The sequence below is a fragment of the Psittacula echo genome, assembly GCF_963264785.1.
Source record: "Psittacula echo genome assembly, chromosome: 7".
NCBI classification, from domain to species: domain Eukaryota; kingdom Metazoa; phylum Chordata; class Aves; order Psittaciformes; family Psittacidae; genus Psittacula; species Psittacula echo.
Window position 1 is genome coordinate 4,870,599 of NC_137740.1, and position 17,271 is coordinate 4,887,869.

Here is a 17,271-nt window from a genome sequence, read left to right on the forward strand (position 1 = left end):
GAATGCTCTGGAATTTAATTGTTGTATAATTGGTTTTAAATCAGCCATGTGTTCCTGTTTCTCCAGTTTATATTGTACAGTTGAACTCTTCCCTAGTGTTAATCCTGGAACAGGTTGTCCAAAGGGGTGGTAAATGCTCCATCCCTGGCAGTGTTCAAGCCCAGGTTGGACAAAGCCTTGGGTGACATGGCTTAGTGTGAGGTGTCCCTGCCCATGGCAGGGGGTTGGAACTGGATGATCTTCAGGTCCTTTCCGACCCAAACCATTGTATGCTTCTGAGATGACTGGTGTTAATTCTAAATAAACAACTAGAAATTCCTTTGGAATACTTACCAGCTAGAAGGGGAAAAAATAAACTCAGGAAAAATAACCATTTAAAAGAAAATGTTCTGTTCTTTTGACCAGCTTTTGGAGTGCATGAGGAAGACTTTGAGCAAGGTCACAAACTGCTTCATTGCTGAAGAGTTCTTGACTCAGATAGAGAACTTGTTCCTTTCCACATACAAGAGTGAGAAAAAGAGTGATGCCGAAGAGAACGGGAATCAGAGTTCGAATGAACTGCTGGGGTGATGGCTTTAACCAAACCAACTGATGGAATATTGATTTTATAGCTTTCTCTTGTTCCCTTTCTCCCCATTATGTTAACACCTTCAGAATTCCCATCCATTTTAGCTGTAGCTGTTATGGAATCCAGTGTCATCCCACTGTTAAGGTACAAAGATACTTTGAAAGCCTCCTAATGCGTGTGACCTGGCTAGGGAGAAACGCTTCGTACTAATACCGTGGCGCACAGTGCCACAGGATGAACTGATTGACAGTGTGATGTTTGGGAAGAAGGCCATCCTGTCAGGAATAGTGGGCTTCAGGCTTCAAGGAGAGTTTATCCTCTCTCAAGTCAGTTTGTGAATTTTATCTACAGGTACACATCTCACTTGGGATGGATTTATTCCTTAATGCTTTAGAGATTGTTAAGTTTGAATGAATTCACAACAGAGAAACTTAAATGAAGGGTTTGTAGCTCCCTGCTTACAAACTTCCCTGGTATCCAGTCTGAAGCATTGATTGGTTCTAGCTTAATACATCATTGATTGTTTTCTTTTATTTCCACCCCCCCGACACGCGCGTTGAAGGTCATGTAGCTTCTTGGCATGTTCTTTGCCATCTTGCTTCTGTATTGAGGAGGAAAAAGCTGACTTCTCAGTAGCGGTTGTACTTGTTTCCAGTGGAAATGATAACTCCTGTCTTGTTACAGGCTGCAATCTTTCTGATCTTCCATTCTGCAGGGAGGTGTTCTGCTGTTCTGCCACATCAGTGTGATTTGTGTGATTCTAATGGCTGCTGTTTCCTGTGGAAACAAGAGCTCTCGATTGACAGCAAACTGAGTGCAACAAGCAGAAAAGTAGTTGTCTTTTTAAAGAGAAAAGGCCAACAATTTTTATATTCAGAGTCTTTTCTCTAACGTGCAGCTCAGAACAAAAACACGCTGGTTTGTATCAGTTCTGTGGTTATAATTTCTTACAAGTCCCTAGTCAAATGAGTTAGACAGGATAAGACAGTTGGGGCTGTTCAGCCTGGACAAGAGAAGTTGTGTGGAGACCTCATAGCAGCTTTCCTGTATCTGAAGGGGGCGTACAAGAATCCTGGGGAGGGACTCTTGGGACTTTAGTGATAGGGCAAGGGTTGATGGGTTCAAACTTAAACAGGGGAAGTTCAGGTTGGATATAAGGAAGAAGTCCTTTACTGTGAGGGTGGTGAAGCACTGGCACAGGTCACCCAAAGAAGTGGTTAATGCCCCATCCCTGGCACAGTGTTCAAGGCCAGGTTGGACAGAGCCTTGGGTGACATGGTCTAGTGTAAGGCATCCCTGCCCATGGCGGGGGACTGGAACTGGATTATCTTAAGGTCCTTTCCAACCTAGACTGTTCTGTGATTCTGTGATTGATCTTGAGTGAGAAGTTTCTTGATTGCAACTTGGAAATGAGTTTCCTGAGCTGTATCACTGTGAATCTTTATAAAATGCGTGCTTTAAACTTAGCTTTTAAATCATACAACAACTTATGTACAGTTATTGCTCTTTATGCAGATTTATCTTGGGCAAAATTTATCAGAGAGGTCTAAAATATATTTGAAAAGCAAGACCTTGAGTTTATATCTAAAGGAGTGACAATGGACTCAGTTCCTATCTTAAAAATATATATGTGTGTATATATCTAGTTCTACATAACAGAAATGGGATTTTAAGATTTTATATGTTTGTTTTTAACTTCAGCTTTTCAGTTGTATAAAGAGTTCTGAAAAGCTTTAGAATTGTAAAGTTGCATCCCGAGGAGGGAGCTCCTGTACAGGGAGTTCAGGTCACACCTCACAAAGTGGTAAGTGTCTCTCTGTTACTAAGTGGAAGGTGCAGAGCCTGCTCATCTGAAAACTTCAGCCCCTTGGTACTGGGTGGTTCTCCCAAGAGCTGTGGATTTAAAAGTACTTGTGAATGTTCTGTGCTCTCACCTATGCTCAGATCTGCTGCTGAGCAGCTCAAGATCCCACCACTGTACCACACTTAAAAGCTTGGTGTATCCATCTACATAAGGCATGTTGACTCAGACTGCATCTATCCTGACATGCCATCTTTAGGACTTCCAGATGAAAACCATTGCATGGCTTTCTGTGTTTCCAGTTGAAGCTGCACTCTCGGTGAGCAAGCATTTCTCCCCTTCTTCATTGTGGAGTGGTCTGCAGTGTAAGGTATTCTTTTGCAGCTTTGCATAGGTTTACTCTCTAGAAAAAATACCCACTGTAAATGTGCTACAAGCTGTAATTAGGTCTGGTTTATAGGAAGGGAATTTTGAACCTCCTGTGTAACAGCAATATGAAGTAGATCATGTTCATTCTCCACTTACGGTCCACTTACTGGTCAAGCCAGTGCTGGATGTGTGTTGATACTATTCAAGGAGTGGTAACAATGTGCTGGCTGCTTCTCTGTTAAATAATTAAAACGAGTTCAAGTAATATGATTGTGTTAATTTGGTTTAACAGTGATGTTAGATAACGAGTTTGGAGTAAAACCTATGTTTGAAGTGGTTTGTCTCTTGAGAAGAGGACGTGCTGCAGTGTTGAGCTGTTGATACACACACACACACGGACTCAGGATCATCTGAAGGGTTGGTTAGAAGGGTGGTGTGGGAGGAAATGTACCTGTAGTACTTTCATACTCCATCACAGGCACATGCTGTTGCATGTGAACAACTACCATACTTGTGATGCTGAGTAGTAAGAAAATAACCAACCTACTTTTCACAATTCATATTGACCGTGATTAATAACATGAGTCTGGAAGTTGCTTTCTTCTGTTTTAGTAATATCACCACTGCTGGTACCAAACACACAGATAAGGCATTAAATTGATTTTTGCTATTGACATTTAAAACTTATTTTGTTTTTTTATTGCAAAGCTCACTTTCATTTCTTTGCTTCTCATCCAGCTCTTCCTTCTATGCCAGCTTGGGTTAGCACACCTCCTGAGGACCAAGATGCTTGCTCTTTATGTTGGACCACTTTTGGGCATTGCCCCATTGTTGCTCAGGAGATGGTTGATGGTTGAGTAGCAAGTAGAGTGATGCAGTTTAAACTGGAGGAGACAACAGTGTGAAAAATTAAGAAAGAATCACCAAAAGGCCGTCCAAATCCCTTAGATATCAATTGCTGCACAAATCCTTCATGGGCTGTGTGAAGGTTTGTGTCCCACTTAGCAGCAGTGCCTCACACAGGGACTTGTATTCCAGAGGAGGGGAAGGACCAGAATTTAAGTAACTTTCAAAGAACACTTTTAAGTTCATTTGAGCAAAACCAAACCAAGCAACCCCCAAACAAACAAAACCGAAGTTAACAGTGTTGCCATTGCTGTTATATACTTTTTCCCTTTTAGTAGCTTTGCTATTCCTAAGGGATGGTGTACAAGACTCTACTGAGCAAGGCTATACATGGTTGTGTTCCACCAGTGTAATGTCTTGTCTCTTGAGTGTCAGATCTGGTATTTCTTTATTCCAAGTCAGCAACTATAACCAAGTGATTCAACGACTTTCATACCACTAGAGGGAGCGTTGCTACAACTGATTCAAAAAGGGTTTTCAACGAAGAGCTACTCTGTTTCTACTAGTTCGTGTAAACTTCTGCCTAGTGATCACATTTTATGGGCAGTAGCACTGTACCTTGATACAGGCTTGTTTCTTTCTTCTATTATAAACCCCCTGTTTAGTCTCCTGCAGAAACTTACCCAGTGGTACTTTGTGGCTGGGATGCCAGGATCAGCATTTTCTACACTCAGAATCCTGGCTGTAGGATCATGAAACTTACGTAATGGGTTTGTTTTCATGGGCAACTACAGTGAATTCTGAAGATGATCATCAGATTATCTTCACGGAATCCTGGAATGGTTTGGGTTGGAAGGAACATTAAAGCTTATCCAGTTCCAACCGCCTGCCACAGGCAGGAGCACCTTCGACTGGAGCAGGTTGCTCCAAGCCCCGTCCAACCTCGCCTTGAACACGGCCAGGGATGGAGCATCGCCAGCGATTTAATCCAAGTATGGTTTAGCTTTAGCTCTGCCAACGGCAGGAGCACGATTAACTCCTTCCTGCTGCACTAGCAGAGTTTGTTCTGCTGGGCATTATGGAATACGTTGTATAAGGGAAAGAGATGCCACGGAAGTGGAAGCAAGCAGCATGGAGATGAACAGCCCACCTCTAACACCAGAGCAGTGGTCTTCCAGGGTCTGCAAATGGAAGGGAATGCACTGCAAGGCCTGCTGAGAAGGTGAGGTCGGGATGTGTGCAGAGAGACTTCATCTGGCCCACAGAGGCGGTACATGGGAAGTAGCTGGTTGTTAACATCCCAGCCAACATGGTAATAGTGTCTGATACTGGACAAAGCATTTAATGGCCTAGATGAAAGCATTCGGGTTGTTTAATTGGAAATGTCGTGCTGGTTTACATAGACTTAGTGCCCTATTTTGATGAGATTTAGAATTGTGCTGAGAAATTGTTTCCATGGAAGCAGAGATCACTAAAGAAATAAGGCACTCCATAGCTCCTGCAGGATTATTCCTTTTTGCAGCCCGCTGTTAGAAATAATTAACTCTTGTAGTACCATTACAGCTTAGCACGGATTAAAAGGAATAATACTTATTTTTTAGTGTCATAGAGGCACTATATATATATAGTGTAATATATGTATATAAATATTTGGAAAGGCTTTTATCTTCATAATATGTATGCTGTTATTTACAGAGGGGAAAATCCACCAGTACAATGAAGCGTGCTTTGGCAATTAATGCAGCACCATCAGGGAAACTCAGAACTGTTCCTCTTTGCCCTGTTTTCATCACTGTTCTACAATTTTTGCTTGGTGGCATGTGTGTTGTAAAACTGTCATTGTGCTGCGGCTCACCTTTGAGAGAAGAGCCAATGAATGTGGTTTATAACTAAGGTAATGGCAATGAGAATCTTCCAGCAGTGAGAACAGGCTGTCTCGTTGCGTAACTGATGGATTTCCTTCCTTCCATATGTGGCTTTTGACAGCCCCTTTTTCTCTACTTCACTGGAAGTGTCTGTAAGAAAGGAAGCAGTCAGATGACAATATGAGGCTGAGACCAAGTGTGAACATCTGGAAACGTCACACAAGCAAAGTGCTGTTCACTAAAACGCCCTGGTTGTGCCCAGCCTCGTGGTGCTTTCTAAGCACAGGGGTGGTGCAGCTCTTGGCTATATGGAAATTGCCAGTTTACAGCAGTTGAGGCTCTGCCCTCCAGAGAGGGGAAATCCAAACCCCCCCTCTCTCTGAAGTTTATAACATGAAATGAAAGAAAAACAAGATGTATGTGGGTGAGAGTTAAATGGATTTTGACTATGAAAGAGGGATGTGAAATTGAAAAAAGGGCAGATGAATGAGGGAAATGGGAAGAGTTACTAAACTCTTACCAAAAAATCAAGATGACAATGTGAAATGGCAGCCATTTAATAGTAATAGAAGGTGTCCCAGCCCGTGGCAGGGGGCTGGAACTGGATGAGCTTCAAGGTCCCTTCCAACACAAACCATTCTATGATTATGCCTTTTTCTATTGGGCATTTACATCTGGAGCTCTAATATTAAACCTATACTGGGTTATAAATACTCACTGACAGCCAGGGTAACTTCCCCCTCTTCACTCAGATGGAAGTAGTCAGTGCTGCTACTACAAGTAGCCCAGTTTGCACTGATATGAAGCAGTTCAGGCCTTCAGGAACCAGCAGCACATGTAGAATGAGCTGACTGTAGGGCAATGGGCGAGTTGCAGGTATGGCAGAATGGCATATCCACTGTTCTGTGGTCATTACTGGTCCCAAAATCAGGATTTATAAAGTGGCTGACAGTGTTTGACCAATCAGATGGATGGGAGCTCCTTAATGCAAACTGGAAGATATCTTTCAGCTGCTGCCAAAACACATGGAAATGGTAACTCACACTTTGTAGATCATTAGGACGCTTGGGAGCTATTGGAGTGTACTTGAAAGGCGTTACTCAAAGTTCAGATTGAAAAATTTCTTTAGAAATGACTAACAGTGTTGTAAGGGTAATGCAAGCATGAAAATCATCATTCCTAGTGCTGCCCTGGCATGAGTATTGCCAAAGGAACACAGGGAGAGAAGTTTTCCATGTGGGAAGATGAGAATAGTGCTCTGTAAGTCAGAGAGCAGCCATCAACCTGGCGAAGTCATTCCTCTTGAATTGGCAGCTTCTCCTGGCAGCATACATAAAGCTCCAAAAGACTTTATTTTATAAATATATGGAAGTAGAAAGGAGGAAGTCCATAACTGGCAGTAAGACAGACAGTGGAATTCTACAGAAACTGTGATGGAAGATGCAGGGAAAATGATGATGGAAGTAGAGTAGGATTTCTTCCACAGACATAGGAGAAATTCCTCAAACATGCATTTACATAGTCTGTAAGAAGTCTGAAGAAGGAAAAGGGCAAGATGCTTGTGCTTTAATCCATGTGGGAAAGCCAAGGTGGGAGCTATGCTTCCAGTTGGCTTTTCTCTCTCCCCTGTTGTTTCTTCACTAAGAAGGAAGGATGACAAACATCTGGAGGCAGGTATTGCATTGCTGCTGCTCCCTGAACCTTGTTGACTTCTCTGGGTACCAGAAGAAGAACCTGTTTGGTGGGTCTGGTTTGAATCTTGGTAAAGGGAGCAGCACACCAGTGTGTAGAGATGAGCAGACTCAACAAATGGATTAAAGCTTCAGGTATTGACTGCTGTCATTCAGACTGCATCCAGGCTATGCTTCCATAGCAACCCTGTGCTATGGAGCCTGTTTGGGGGTTTTGTTGGGTTTGTTTCTGGTGTACCTCTATCAGCGCAGAACAACTGCACCTGTGAGACCAACAAGTGGATGGTGTGTGCCCAGCATGGACCTGAGAACTGCATCTGCACACTGGCAGGTTCAAATCACATGGTTGACTGTTCACAACTGACTTCAAGATGCTTGATGACGAAGGCAGAAATGATCCTCTGCAAAGAGAAGCGCTTCTGGGGCCATCCCCATGGGCTGTTAAGTAATGATGGCATTTACAATACAGTCTGGAAGAACACTGGCATCTTCAAAGCAGGCAGTGCAGTCATACCGATGCTTGCAGATGTGTGAGCAATGCTTGAGTCAGAAGAACTGAAAAGGGTGATGAAAACCTCAGTAGTGGTGAACTGATTAGAACAAACTGGATCTATACTGAGCTGAAGCACAAAACAGGTCCAGTGTCTTTGATGGTCCTGATGTAGTGAATGCCTTGAAACATCTGTTTGAGAGCCGATACAAACTGCACCCCAAGTACATCACACAGCCTGTAATAATGTGTACCCAGTTATCCAAATCCGCCTGAACCAGCATGAGAAATCCAGATGTGATGTAGATACAGCTGATGTAGTCTATTACTTTGAAAAAGATACAAAACATGACTCCATATTTCATTCTAACAGTACATGAACTGTCTGTGTCAATGGAGATGCTCTGGACGTTGAAGAACTACAGATTTACTACGTTGATGAAAAGCCCCTGGAGTTTTGCATGCAGCAGCTGGGTCCTGGCTTTGGTGGTGTGATGACAGTGCTGCTGCTGGCTGCTGGCACGGGCATCACTGTGCTGGCTCTTCTGAGGTGGCTGAAGACAAGAAAATATGAGCAAGGTGATTAAACAAATGGCAAAAATAGGAGCACTGAGCTTACAGCTCTGAAAAGGAAAGGCAACAAGAGGAAGAAAAGAAAAAAGGCACAAAACAGAAATAGCAAACAGACTCCGCCAGTGGATGGATTTGAAGAGATCTTTTCCTTTCTACAGGTATTTGTATAGTGATTGCCTTAAATTATTCTACCTTAGCAAGAATGGCTTGTCTAGTGTTAGGTATGTATAAGCTAAGTTGGGAGGCAGTTACCTAAAGATTTTAACTGAGTCCCAACTGAGAGCCTCAGAAAACTGTTGCAGCTGTCTATGTAACATAGAATGCTTTCCCTGCTCCTGCAGGCTTGGTTCAGCTTTCCTCAACACTCTGAGAGTGGTTCTTGCTGTATCTGCTTACTGATATTCAAACACTTGCTGTGGCATAATTGGGTTGTACAGTTGCTTTTCTGTGGTAAAGGCTGTTTTTAAAGTATGGGTTGTGTTTCTTTTAAAGTTGCTGCTGCTGGAGCTTTTTATCAACAGAGAATGTCATAAATACTACTGAACAACTAAATCAGGTGGTGATGAGAGACTAGAGCCTTTTACAGAGTCACTTGTTAGGAAACATTTTTGCAGTCCCTTCCAGGTGCAGAGATCCCAAGTTTCCAAGTTTGCATTCAGGCAGCACAGTGAGCTATACCCCCTTGTGCTCTTTAATAGGGGTCTGACACTCCTAGTCAGCAAAGATCCCTTGATCCCAGTGCAAGTGTAAGTTAACCTTGGTTTCCACCCAAACTCCAGCTCTGGTAATAGCTTTCTGTCTCCCTAAATTCCCCTTGCAGTTTTAATGGGAGGAGATAAGTTTTCAGTGTTGTACAGCTTCACAGAAATACTCCACAATGCTTCAGGGCAAGCTGAAAAAGAGCTTTATTCTGCTACAGCTGCAGGGGGAATTTAAAGAGCAGAGTGTAATTACTGAAGTTGGAATTTGGCCAAGACACTAGAACTGGACTTCTCTGCTACCTCATCTGCTGCATTCCATGTTTGCAAGGTCATGTCCACCATGAAGGACACTTGAAAGAAAATAGTTGTGAAATGTTGAAATAGTGGCAGTTACATTCTCCATACTGCATATGGATGTCAGAAGTCCCATCAGTCTAATCTGGTAATGTTGAGATGAGACTGCTACACCCAGGCACTGCAGCAGGAGCAGCTCTTTCATTCTGCTCATTAGTTTCTACATTACTAGTTTGTAATTCTACTAACGGTGAGTAATGTGCTACTTCCAGGGAAAACTGTTAAATATGCACCTCTGATTCTACCGAATGAACAGGATAGCAGGAAGAGTGAAAGTGCTTTGATTCTCTTTCTTCCTTGGTTCAGATAGAAGAGGAAGAGACTTGTTTGGGGGTGTTTAATATTTTTGTCTCAATATACACCATTTTCCTTTAAGCTCATCCTTGCTAGCTTATCTGCAGAAGAAATCTGGGCTTTGAATACATAAAATAGAGCAGATGCAAATCCAAAATAAGGGTTTTTTTTATGCAACTGCATCAGCATTCCCAAAGTTTTGGAGCAGGATCTGTAATTTATCATGTGCCTTATGGCACCACATCCAAACTGGTTGGTTTTCAGTCAAGTATATACATTAGTACTGACAGAAGATACAGTGAGAATTTAGTATCTAGGCTGGATTTTCCCAAGACATAGGAAAAATCAGAACTTAGGCTAACTCCACACAAATCTCCAATCAGGATTTTACAAACTGATTAAAACTCCGGAGCCAAGTGGCCCTTAGTGATGAAGAAATGTAAAGCTTTTACTCTCATCCTACAAGTACGTAACTTATGAGAGGTTGGTGCTGTCCCTCCATCAGAGATCACGAGATGTGCAGTCTTCTCTGGGGATCTACTGTGGCTTTCAACTCTTTTAAAATCACTGTATTCTTCTCATTTCTGTCATAAGAAAAGAAAAAGTGAAGGTGAATGACGAGATTTCATGTTAAAATGGAATATAAACATAATTCTGATTAGGAGAGGCAGAATTGTTGAAAAATCTGAGCAGGTAACAGTTTTCAGCAGCTTTCTTTGGCTCCTGGCTTTTCTTTTTAGAGGCTGAGATTGAGAAAAGAGGCTGTTGTGGCGCCATTCATATTTTTATTAATCATTAAAGGATTAATAAATGGAAACCACATGTTGTGGTCAGTTATTTCCTTGCTAATCATCAAGCACCAGTAGAGCACATGCTGCTAGGGGATGGGAAATGCACAAGGGTTATTTAATAGGAGTGATAAGGTGTGTGTCTGCAATTAATCACCAGAATGGGAAGATTAATTGTAGTGCAGAGCTCAAAGAACCTCTCTTTGGACTGGATCATTTACTTGAATAAAGCTACTGTAGGCTCTGGACTTGAATAAACTAAACATACCCATTGCTCCTGCTAAGCGCTCATTTCTCTCCTGCTGCTCCACTCATATGGTCTCTCAGGCTATATATTAATCTCTTTGTTGCACATGGTAAGTCAGGTATTTCACTGGAACACTTCATGATGTTCAGCTTGTTTGATTTTCTGTCCACTGCTGATGTTTCTCCACTGAAAAGAAGAAAATTAAATAGTCAGATTTATATTTAGCAAAATCTAAATGCTTTTTATTATTCATTCTAAAGTAGAAATTTCTAACTGGAATTCCTAGATAGCCTTTTCCTGGTTTAATAGTATGTGTGTTGTATTTAAGTTCTGTATTATTTGCATTGGGTTCTGTGGGTACAGGCAGCATGGTGATAGTAATGGTGGGTTTCTGTTCTCAGTGGCACTGGCTGCCAGCTTTCAAGCAGTGCCTGGAACAATGTGATTAACATCAATCTGGTATCAACTTCTGTGGCTCAGGCATAAATGTATTCAGAGGATTGTTTTGCTTTGGAATGCTGTTTGAATACTCTGTAGGTATAAATACATCCATATTTATTCATCTATGTAGATAGAGAAATAAATGCATAGCTGATAGAAAAGAGTGCTCTGTGCCATTGCCTACCTGGATTGTGTAACAGAGGGTTATGCCTGCTTTAATGAAGATCGAGCTGTCTGTTGCCTAAATTATGCTCTGCAATTCCAACTGGTGAAGGGCTGCCTTAAAAAGCTCAAAATATCCACTGTCTCTGTGCTACAACTCTGAAGAGGATAGTGCTGCCCTTTCATTCAGGGCTACTGCCTTTGTGCAACTGCACAAAGTGAGTTTTGGCCTTTGCTTTTAACTTTTAGTTAAAACTTTAGTAACCACTCATGATCTGACGACAGTGCCAGGAGCAATGCCAGCGCTACAGCAAGGAAATGAAAGATAACAATTCATAGAAGGATTAAAACCCTCTTAAACTCTGTTCCTTTTGTTCCCCCTGGTAAAATCCAAAAAATGCAAGTATGCATTCTCGAATGCATTGACTCAAAATCCCTGGTAGTGACTGGTGTGTGTATACACACCTATACTTAAAGACACATGCATCACTGTTTGTTAGAGCAGGCAAGCCCTAGGGAAAGCTTTTTTGGGCAGCAAATCCTACACTGGACTCAGCCAGCCTGCAGCCTGCTCTAGCTCTTATCAGTACTAAATAGCCCAAACCTGCTGCCTTTTTGGAACAACAAGGAATCCTCTTCTTGTCCCATCTTCCCCTGATTAAGAATAATCTCTTTATGGGTGTTTAGATTGGGATTATGGCCAGATTAGGGTAATGATGTGAAACAAAATGCTTACTACAAGAATGCACCTAACCCCTCTCCTGTTTAGACAGTAAAACACCAGCATATCTATGAACTTAAGCACTTAAAGACAAGAGGTAAGATCCCCCCAGTAGTCTTTAAAATGTTTAAACCTTTGGGAATCACCTTAGAAAAAAATCAAACCAATTTCTGTTGCTTGAATATCTAATCCACTTCCTCACAAAATAGTTAAAGAAGAAACAAATTGTCCCTTCCTCCACTTCTCCTCAATTGGAGCAGTTAATGCTATTAAACAGACAGGTATAATTATCTTTTCCAAAGCATTTCCACTGTTTTGCCTCAGGCTTTTAAGTACTGCAATTACCTCTCCTTTTTTTTCAATGCTAAAATTAATCTTAAATCATTACAGTTGCTATCAGAGCAGGAAAAATCAACTTCCAGAACTTTGACAATTTTTATTCAGCACTTCTAACAAAATTCCTTGTACCAGGATTTAGCTAGTTAAAATTTCACACACACCAGGCAGCCTGACAAGATTCACATCTCATTTCCATGAGGATCCCTGCTCCCTGAGGGATAACACTCTTACAGTGCTACTCCAGCACAAATCAAGCGCCACAGACACAATTAGGGAGACGTGGTATTCTCTAAATGAAAGACTGAATGAGAATGCAGTTCTGATTTTCCACTGGGATTTGCACAGGTGGGCTCCACAGGACATATGGTGGCACATACACTAAACCTTTCTCAACTTTTCCAGCTATTTTTCATTTTAAGTAAGTGTCCTTGTAAGGCTTGAAATGAGAAATCTCAGCATTTCTGCTAGTCTGGCTGCACCCAGAAAAGCTAAGTGGAACAAGTAGAAAGTAACTGGATGTGGCTGTGTTACAGCCACTGTGCACTGCTACAGCCATTGTGCAGTGCAGACCCACTCAGTTTTTTTGCATAGGTCTGTTGAGTTTTCCTTTTTTAATTCTTATCTTCATGTGCTCTTTTCTGTTGTTGGAAATGACTTTGTAACTGTCTCAATCCTGCTGAAGGACTTAAGTAAAATGTCTTGGGTATACAGAAAGTTAATGAATGCTCTACAAATAAATTTTGCATTTTAGACATCTAGTAGGAGAATTCTGTGCTACTTACTGTCTTCACTGATGTTTTTATGCAGTCAGCTGCTTTCAAAACAGTTCATAGAATCACAGAACGGTTTGGGTTGGAAGGGACCTTAAAGCTCATCCAGCTCCAACCCCCTGCCATGGGCAGGGACACCTTCCACTAGTTCAGATTGCTTCAAGCCCCATCCAACCTGGCCTTGAGCACTTGCAAACACAGTTTTCAAATTATGTGCAAGAATTAGAAGAACAAAAGTTATAGTGATAGATTCTCAGAATTTCTGTCACTTTTGCAACTACTAAGCATCCAAGTCGCCCTCTAAAGCGCAATGGCTGACAGATCTGGCAAACTGAAAGCAGTATATAATGCTAGAGCTCATTTTCATTAATTCTTAAAGCCCTCAAAATCAGAAGTTCCTAAAATGCAGTCTAAATGTTTGTATATGTGTTTCCTTAATCTTGTCTATATTTCTCTTGCTCCAAAGAAGAAAACAGGTGACACACTTAACTTTGGTTGATTGGCATCCTGGGCCAGCAAGGCACTTAACACTAGCGCTGAGTACACAAGGTACTCAACATGTTAAGACTGGCAGCAAGAATCACTGGCCAGGGCTGAAAAAATGGCACTGACAAGCTAAATATCTGGGATATCAATTCCTTAGTGGGAAGAGATCCAATAGACTTTTGTGGCTTTTACTGAGAGTCTTTCATTAAATTATTGTAACGTAGCAAGGAAAGAAAGGACTTCTCCTTACTTACAAGCTCACACGTTTTGGAAAGAAAAGTATGTATTGAATTTTAGAACAACTTTTAGAGGAGCAGTTTTGCAGTGAACTTCTGTTGGGTTAAGTAACTTCATCTTCTGGATTTTAAATCTACTTTTTCATCAACAACAGATAAAAAGCAGAAATAGTTATTACCTATTAAATTCTTAAGTGGCATCTACTGACTGATATGTCAGTGGGGCTCGGAGGGCAAGGGACAGCTAGAACCCAATACAATACACTCAGTGAATCAAGGCAGGATATTCTAGTGAAAAACATTTGGAAAAGTCTTGATATTTATGAAAAGCACTGAATGGTCTTTTAAGTGACTGTGACCTCCTGAGATTTCAACTGGCCAAACAGGCCAAGTGGCATTAAATAGCAAGCATTGTTCCTGCCAAGATTTTAGCCCAACAGTAATAAGCAGAAGTGAATTACGCTGAAACCTGAATGACAAAACCATTAATTAATATTTAGTTTTAGCTTAGATTTACAGAAAAGCAAATATTTTGTTATTTTATAATAAGATTTTTCATTTGGAACTAAAGACTGTACATTTTAACAGACTTTTGAACTGTGATGATCAAAACACATAGCAGAGAGGTTTTATTACCAAACTGTTTCCACCTGAGTATACAGATATTTTTAACATTTACAGTTACACTGATCTTCATTACTTCTATTGGATCTGACATTTGCTTATGTGAACAATTTCATCCATTGTCCTGGGTTCAGCAGTGGCAGTCAGCTTTTCTCCTTCTTAGTAGCTGTTGCAGCACTGTGTTTTTGACTTTCAGCCTGGGAACAGGGCTGATAACACCGATGTTTAGACTGACCAAGGACTTTGTGAGTCTCATGCTCTGCCAGGGAGGAGGAGAAGCTGGGAGGAAGCAGGGACAGGACACCTGACCCAACCTAGCCAAAGAGGTATTCCATACCACAGCACGTCATGCCCAGGATGTAGAACTGAGAGTTCCCGGAAGGGCGAGATCACTGCGGGGTGGGGGTGAGGTACCGGTTGGTGAGCGGTTGTATTCTCTTCCTTGTTATTTCCTTTATCATTATTACTATTAGTGGTAGCAGTAGTGATTTGTGTTACACCTTAGTTATTAAACTGTTCTTATCTCAACCCGTGGGAGTTGCATTCTTTTGATTCTCCTCCCCATCCCTCCAGAAGCGGAGGGAAGAAAGGTGGGGGGGGAAGTGGACTTCGTGGTTCTGATTTACAGCCTGGGCTTAAACCACAACAATCCACATACAAAATCTCGTTCAGTTCAGTACAACTACTTACATAGAGAGATACACAAATACTCATGGATACATCTACACAGGAGAATTCTGCCTGTTAAGCAGAATTAACACCAGGTGTTAAATGGTTAACTGCACTAAGGACTACTGCACAGTGTGTTTGTACGGTGTATGTGGAGAGCAAAAGCTTTGATAAGCTCATACCAAGTCAGTCAGGGGGGTTTGATGTTAAGTGTTTTCCTCCACAGCAACTTGAAGCAAGGATTTGGGGACAGGTGATGATAAATGACTCTGTGAGCTCCATCCTACCACGCAGAGAGTTCAGAGGCATTTCATATGCATTTCATCTTGGGGAGGAAAAAAAAAAAAAGACAGCTGTGAAAATACTTCATAATCTGAACTCACTCTACAGATCAGTTTTTCAGCAATGAGATTCAGTGCCATGCTGAGGTTCATCAGAAAACCTATACATCACTTAGGACCTCTAAGTAGGTCCTATGCAGTCTTAAGGCATGAAGGCTGCCTTTTGGTGTTCTTCAGAAATGTGAATTAGCCTTTTAAGAGATGAAGCTCATAAGCAAAATCTCAGCAACAAAACAAGTCTTAACCTATCTCTCTAAAGCATAGAATTTTACCCCTTATTTCCTCAGAAATAAATGGTTATATGCATATAGATTCACTAAAATTCAAGAGGAGCCATGGTATAAATGACTAGCTAGAATGGGGTTTTTTTCACTGCATGTCTGTTTAGAGAAAACCACCACTATAACTATCTAATTGCTCAACTGTTTACCTGATTTTCATATAGATATTTAGTGTTGGTATCTGATAGAGAGATCCTGTAATTACCTGTGCTGTATCTGCTGCTTGTTCGCTTTGAAGTTTTAATTGTAAGTGCTGATACTTGGGGAGACTTCAGAAGTGCAGAACATAGAACACAATTCTTAGCCCCACCTTGCACACTCAAAACATCCATTGAGTTAACAGGAATTTAGGAGAGCCTGGAATGCAGAAATAGCTCCTATACCCTCTAAGCACACAGTTAAATAATGCAATTGGAGAAACAAGTAACAACAAAAAGAAATATGCAAAGAAAAAACAAACATTTTCAGCAGACTTGAAATAAAGTGGAGACTCTGTAAGGGGGAAGAATGACATTTGCTCCATGGGAAAACATGGTAGAAAGCCTTCATGCTTGGCTTAGGCATGGAGAATTCTAGATAAAGATCAAGAAAAGCAAGCAAATACAAAGTCTAAGAAATAAGGATATGAAGCATCAGGAGACATTCATGAGAGCTCCCATCTCAGTTCTTCATTTCTTGACAGCTGGGACATACACAAGCCTTAGGTTAGACAAAGTGCTTTGCTGCTGCTACAGCTCAGCTGTTTTTGTGACTGGAGCCGACAGTCACACAAATTAATGCTGTGCTAATTGACTGACAGATTTTACTCTTCATGCCTCTGAGGATAATGGAGGCTGGGCAGGTCTTAAAGGAATTCTGTCTCAAGAAAACAGACTTTCTACCTATCACTACATTAATTTTCTTCTTGGCCTGTACTCCCAAGATCTGGTCATTACATATAGGCCTCTACAATAAAAAAGGGGTGGAATTAGAAGTATATCAGCAAACACTAAATATTTGACGGTGTTTACACACACTGCTGAAGGCAAAGATCTGCGTTTCTTTACCTTCTGCAATGAGAGGCGCTTTGTTTACATGCAAAGCCTCAGGGCTTGGATGAAGCCTAGGCTGCCCTGTCACTACCAACCTTTCATTCAGCAAATAACCTATTTTTCACCTCCCACCATTTAAGATGTACTTCTGTCAGCTAGCTGAGCAGGCCACAATTACATATTAGATTAACAGCAGGTTTGGGAAGAGCCAAACATCACCTCCCCACCTACCACTGTAGAGCTGACTGCTCTCTCTCACAAGGGGTGTCACCAACCCTCTCTGGTAGCAGGAAGCACTTCAGCTCTCCAAAACCAGCAGCAAGCAGGCGTCTACAAGGATGCCAGAGAGGGGCTCCTCATCAGAGGCTGCAATGAAAGGACACAGGGCAGTGGGTTAAAACAGGGAAGATCTAGGCTGGATATAAGGAAGAAGTTCTCCCCTGTGAGGGTGCTGAGGCGCTGGCACAGGGTGCCCAGAGAAGCTGTGGCTGCCCCATCCCTGGCAGTGTTCAAGGCCAGGTTGGACGGGGCTTGGAGCAAGCTGCTCCAGTGGAAGGTGTCCCTGCCCGTGGTAGGGGGTTGG

The 17,271-nt window shown here is 41.7% G+C and overlaps 2 protein-coding genes across 4 annotated transcripts in view; both read left to right on the plus strand.

The window, feature by feature from the left end:
* The window catches only part of MYSM1 (Myb like, SWIRM and MPN domains 1), a 29,161-nt gene extending 16,153 nt beyond the window's left edge, over positions 1 to 13,008 (plus strand). For 2 of the 3 annotated variants that reach the window (XM_080622653.1, XM_080622654.1), the window contains exon 20: positions 406 to 13,008. In XM_080622653.1, the coding sequence (XP_080478779.1) occupies positions 406 to 570 (165 nt within the window). In that variant the 3' untranslated portion in view covers positions 571 to 13,008. The remainder of the gene's footprint in view (positions 1 to 405) is intronic. The other variant, XR_013957345.1, reaches the window with a different exon arrangement.
* On the plus strand, positions 7,048 to 13,008 carry TACSTD2 (tumor associated calcium signal transducer 2; the record flags this gene model as incomplete). Its single annotated transcript, XM_080623243.1, is given in 7 exon segments — positions 7,048 to 7,123; positions 7,250 to 7,633; positions 7,636 to 7,682; positions 7,686 to 7,770; positions 7,773 to 7,861; positions 7,864 to 8,007; positions 8,011 to 13,008. Coding segments are annotated over 7 exon segments (1,032 nt in total). The 3' UTR covers positions 8,218 to 13,008.
* Positions 13,009 to 17,271: the final 4,263 nt, after the last annotated feature.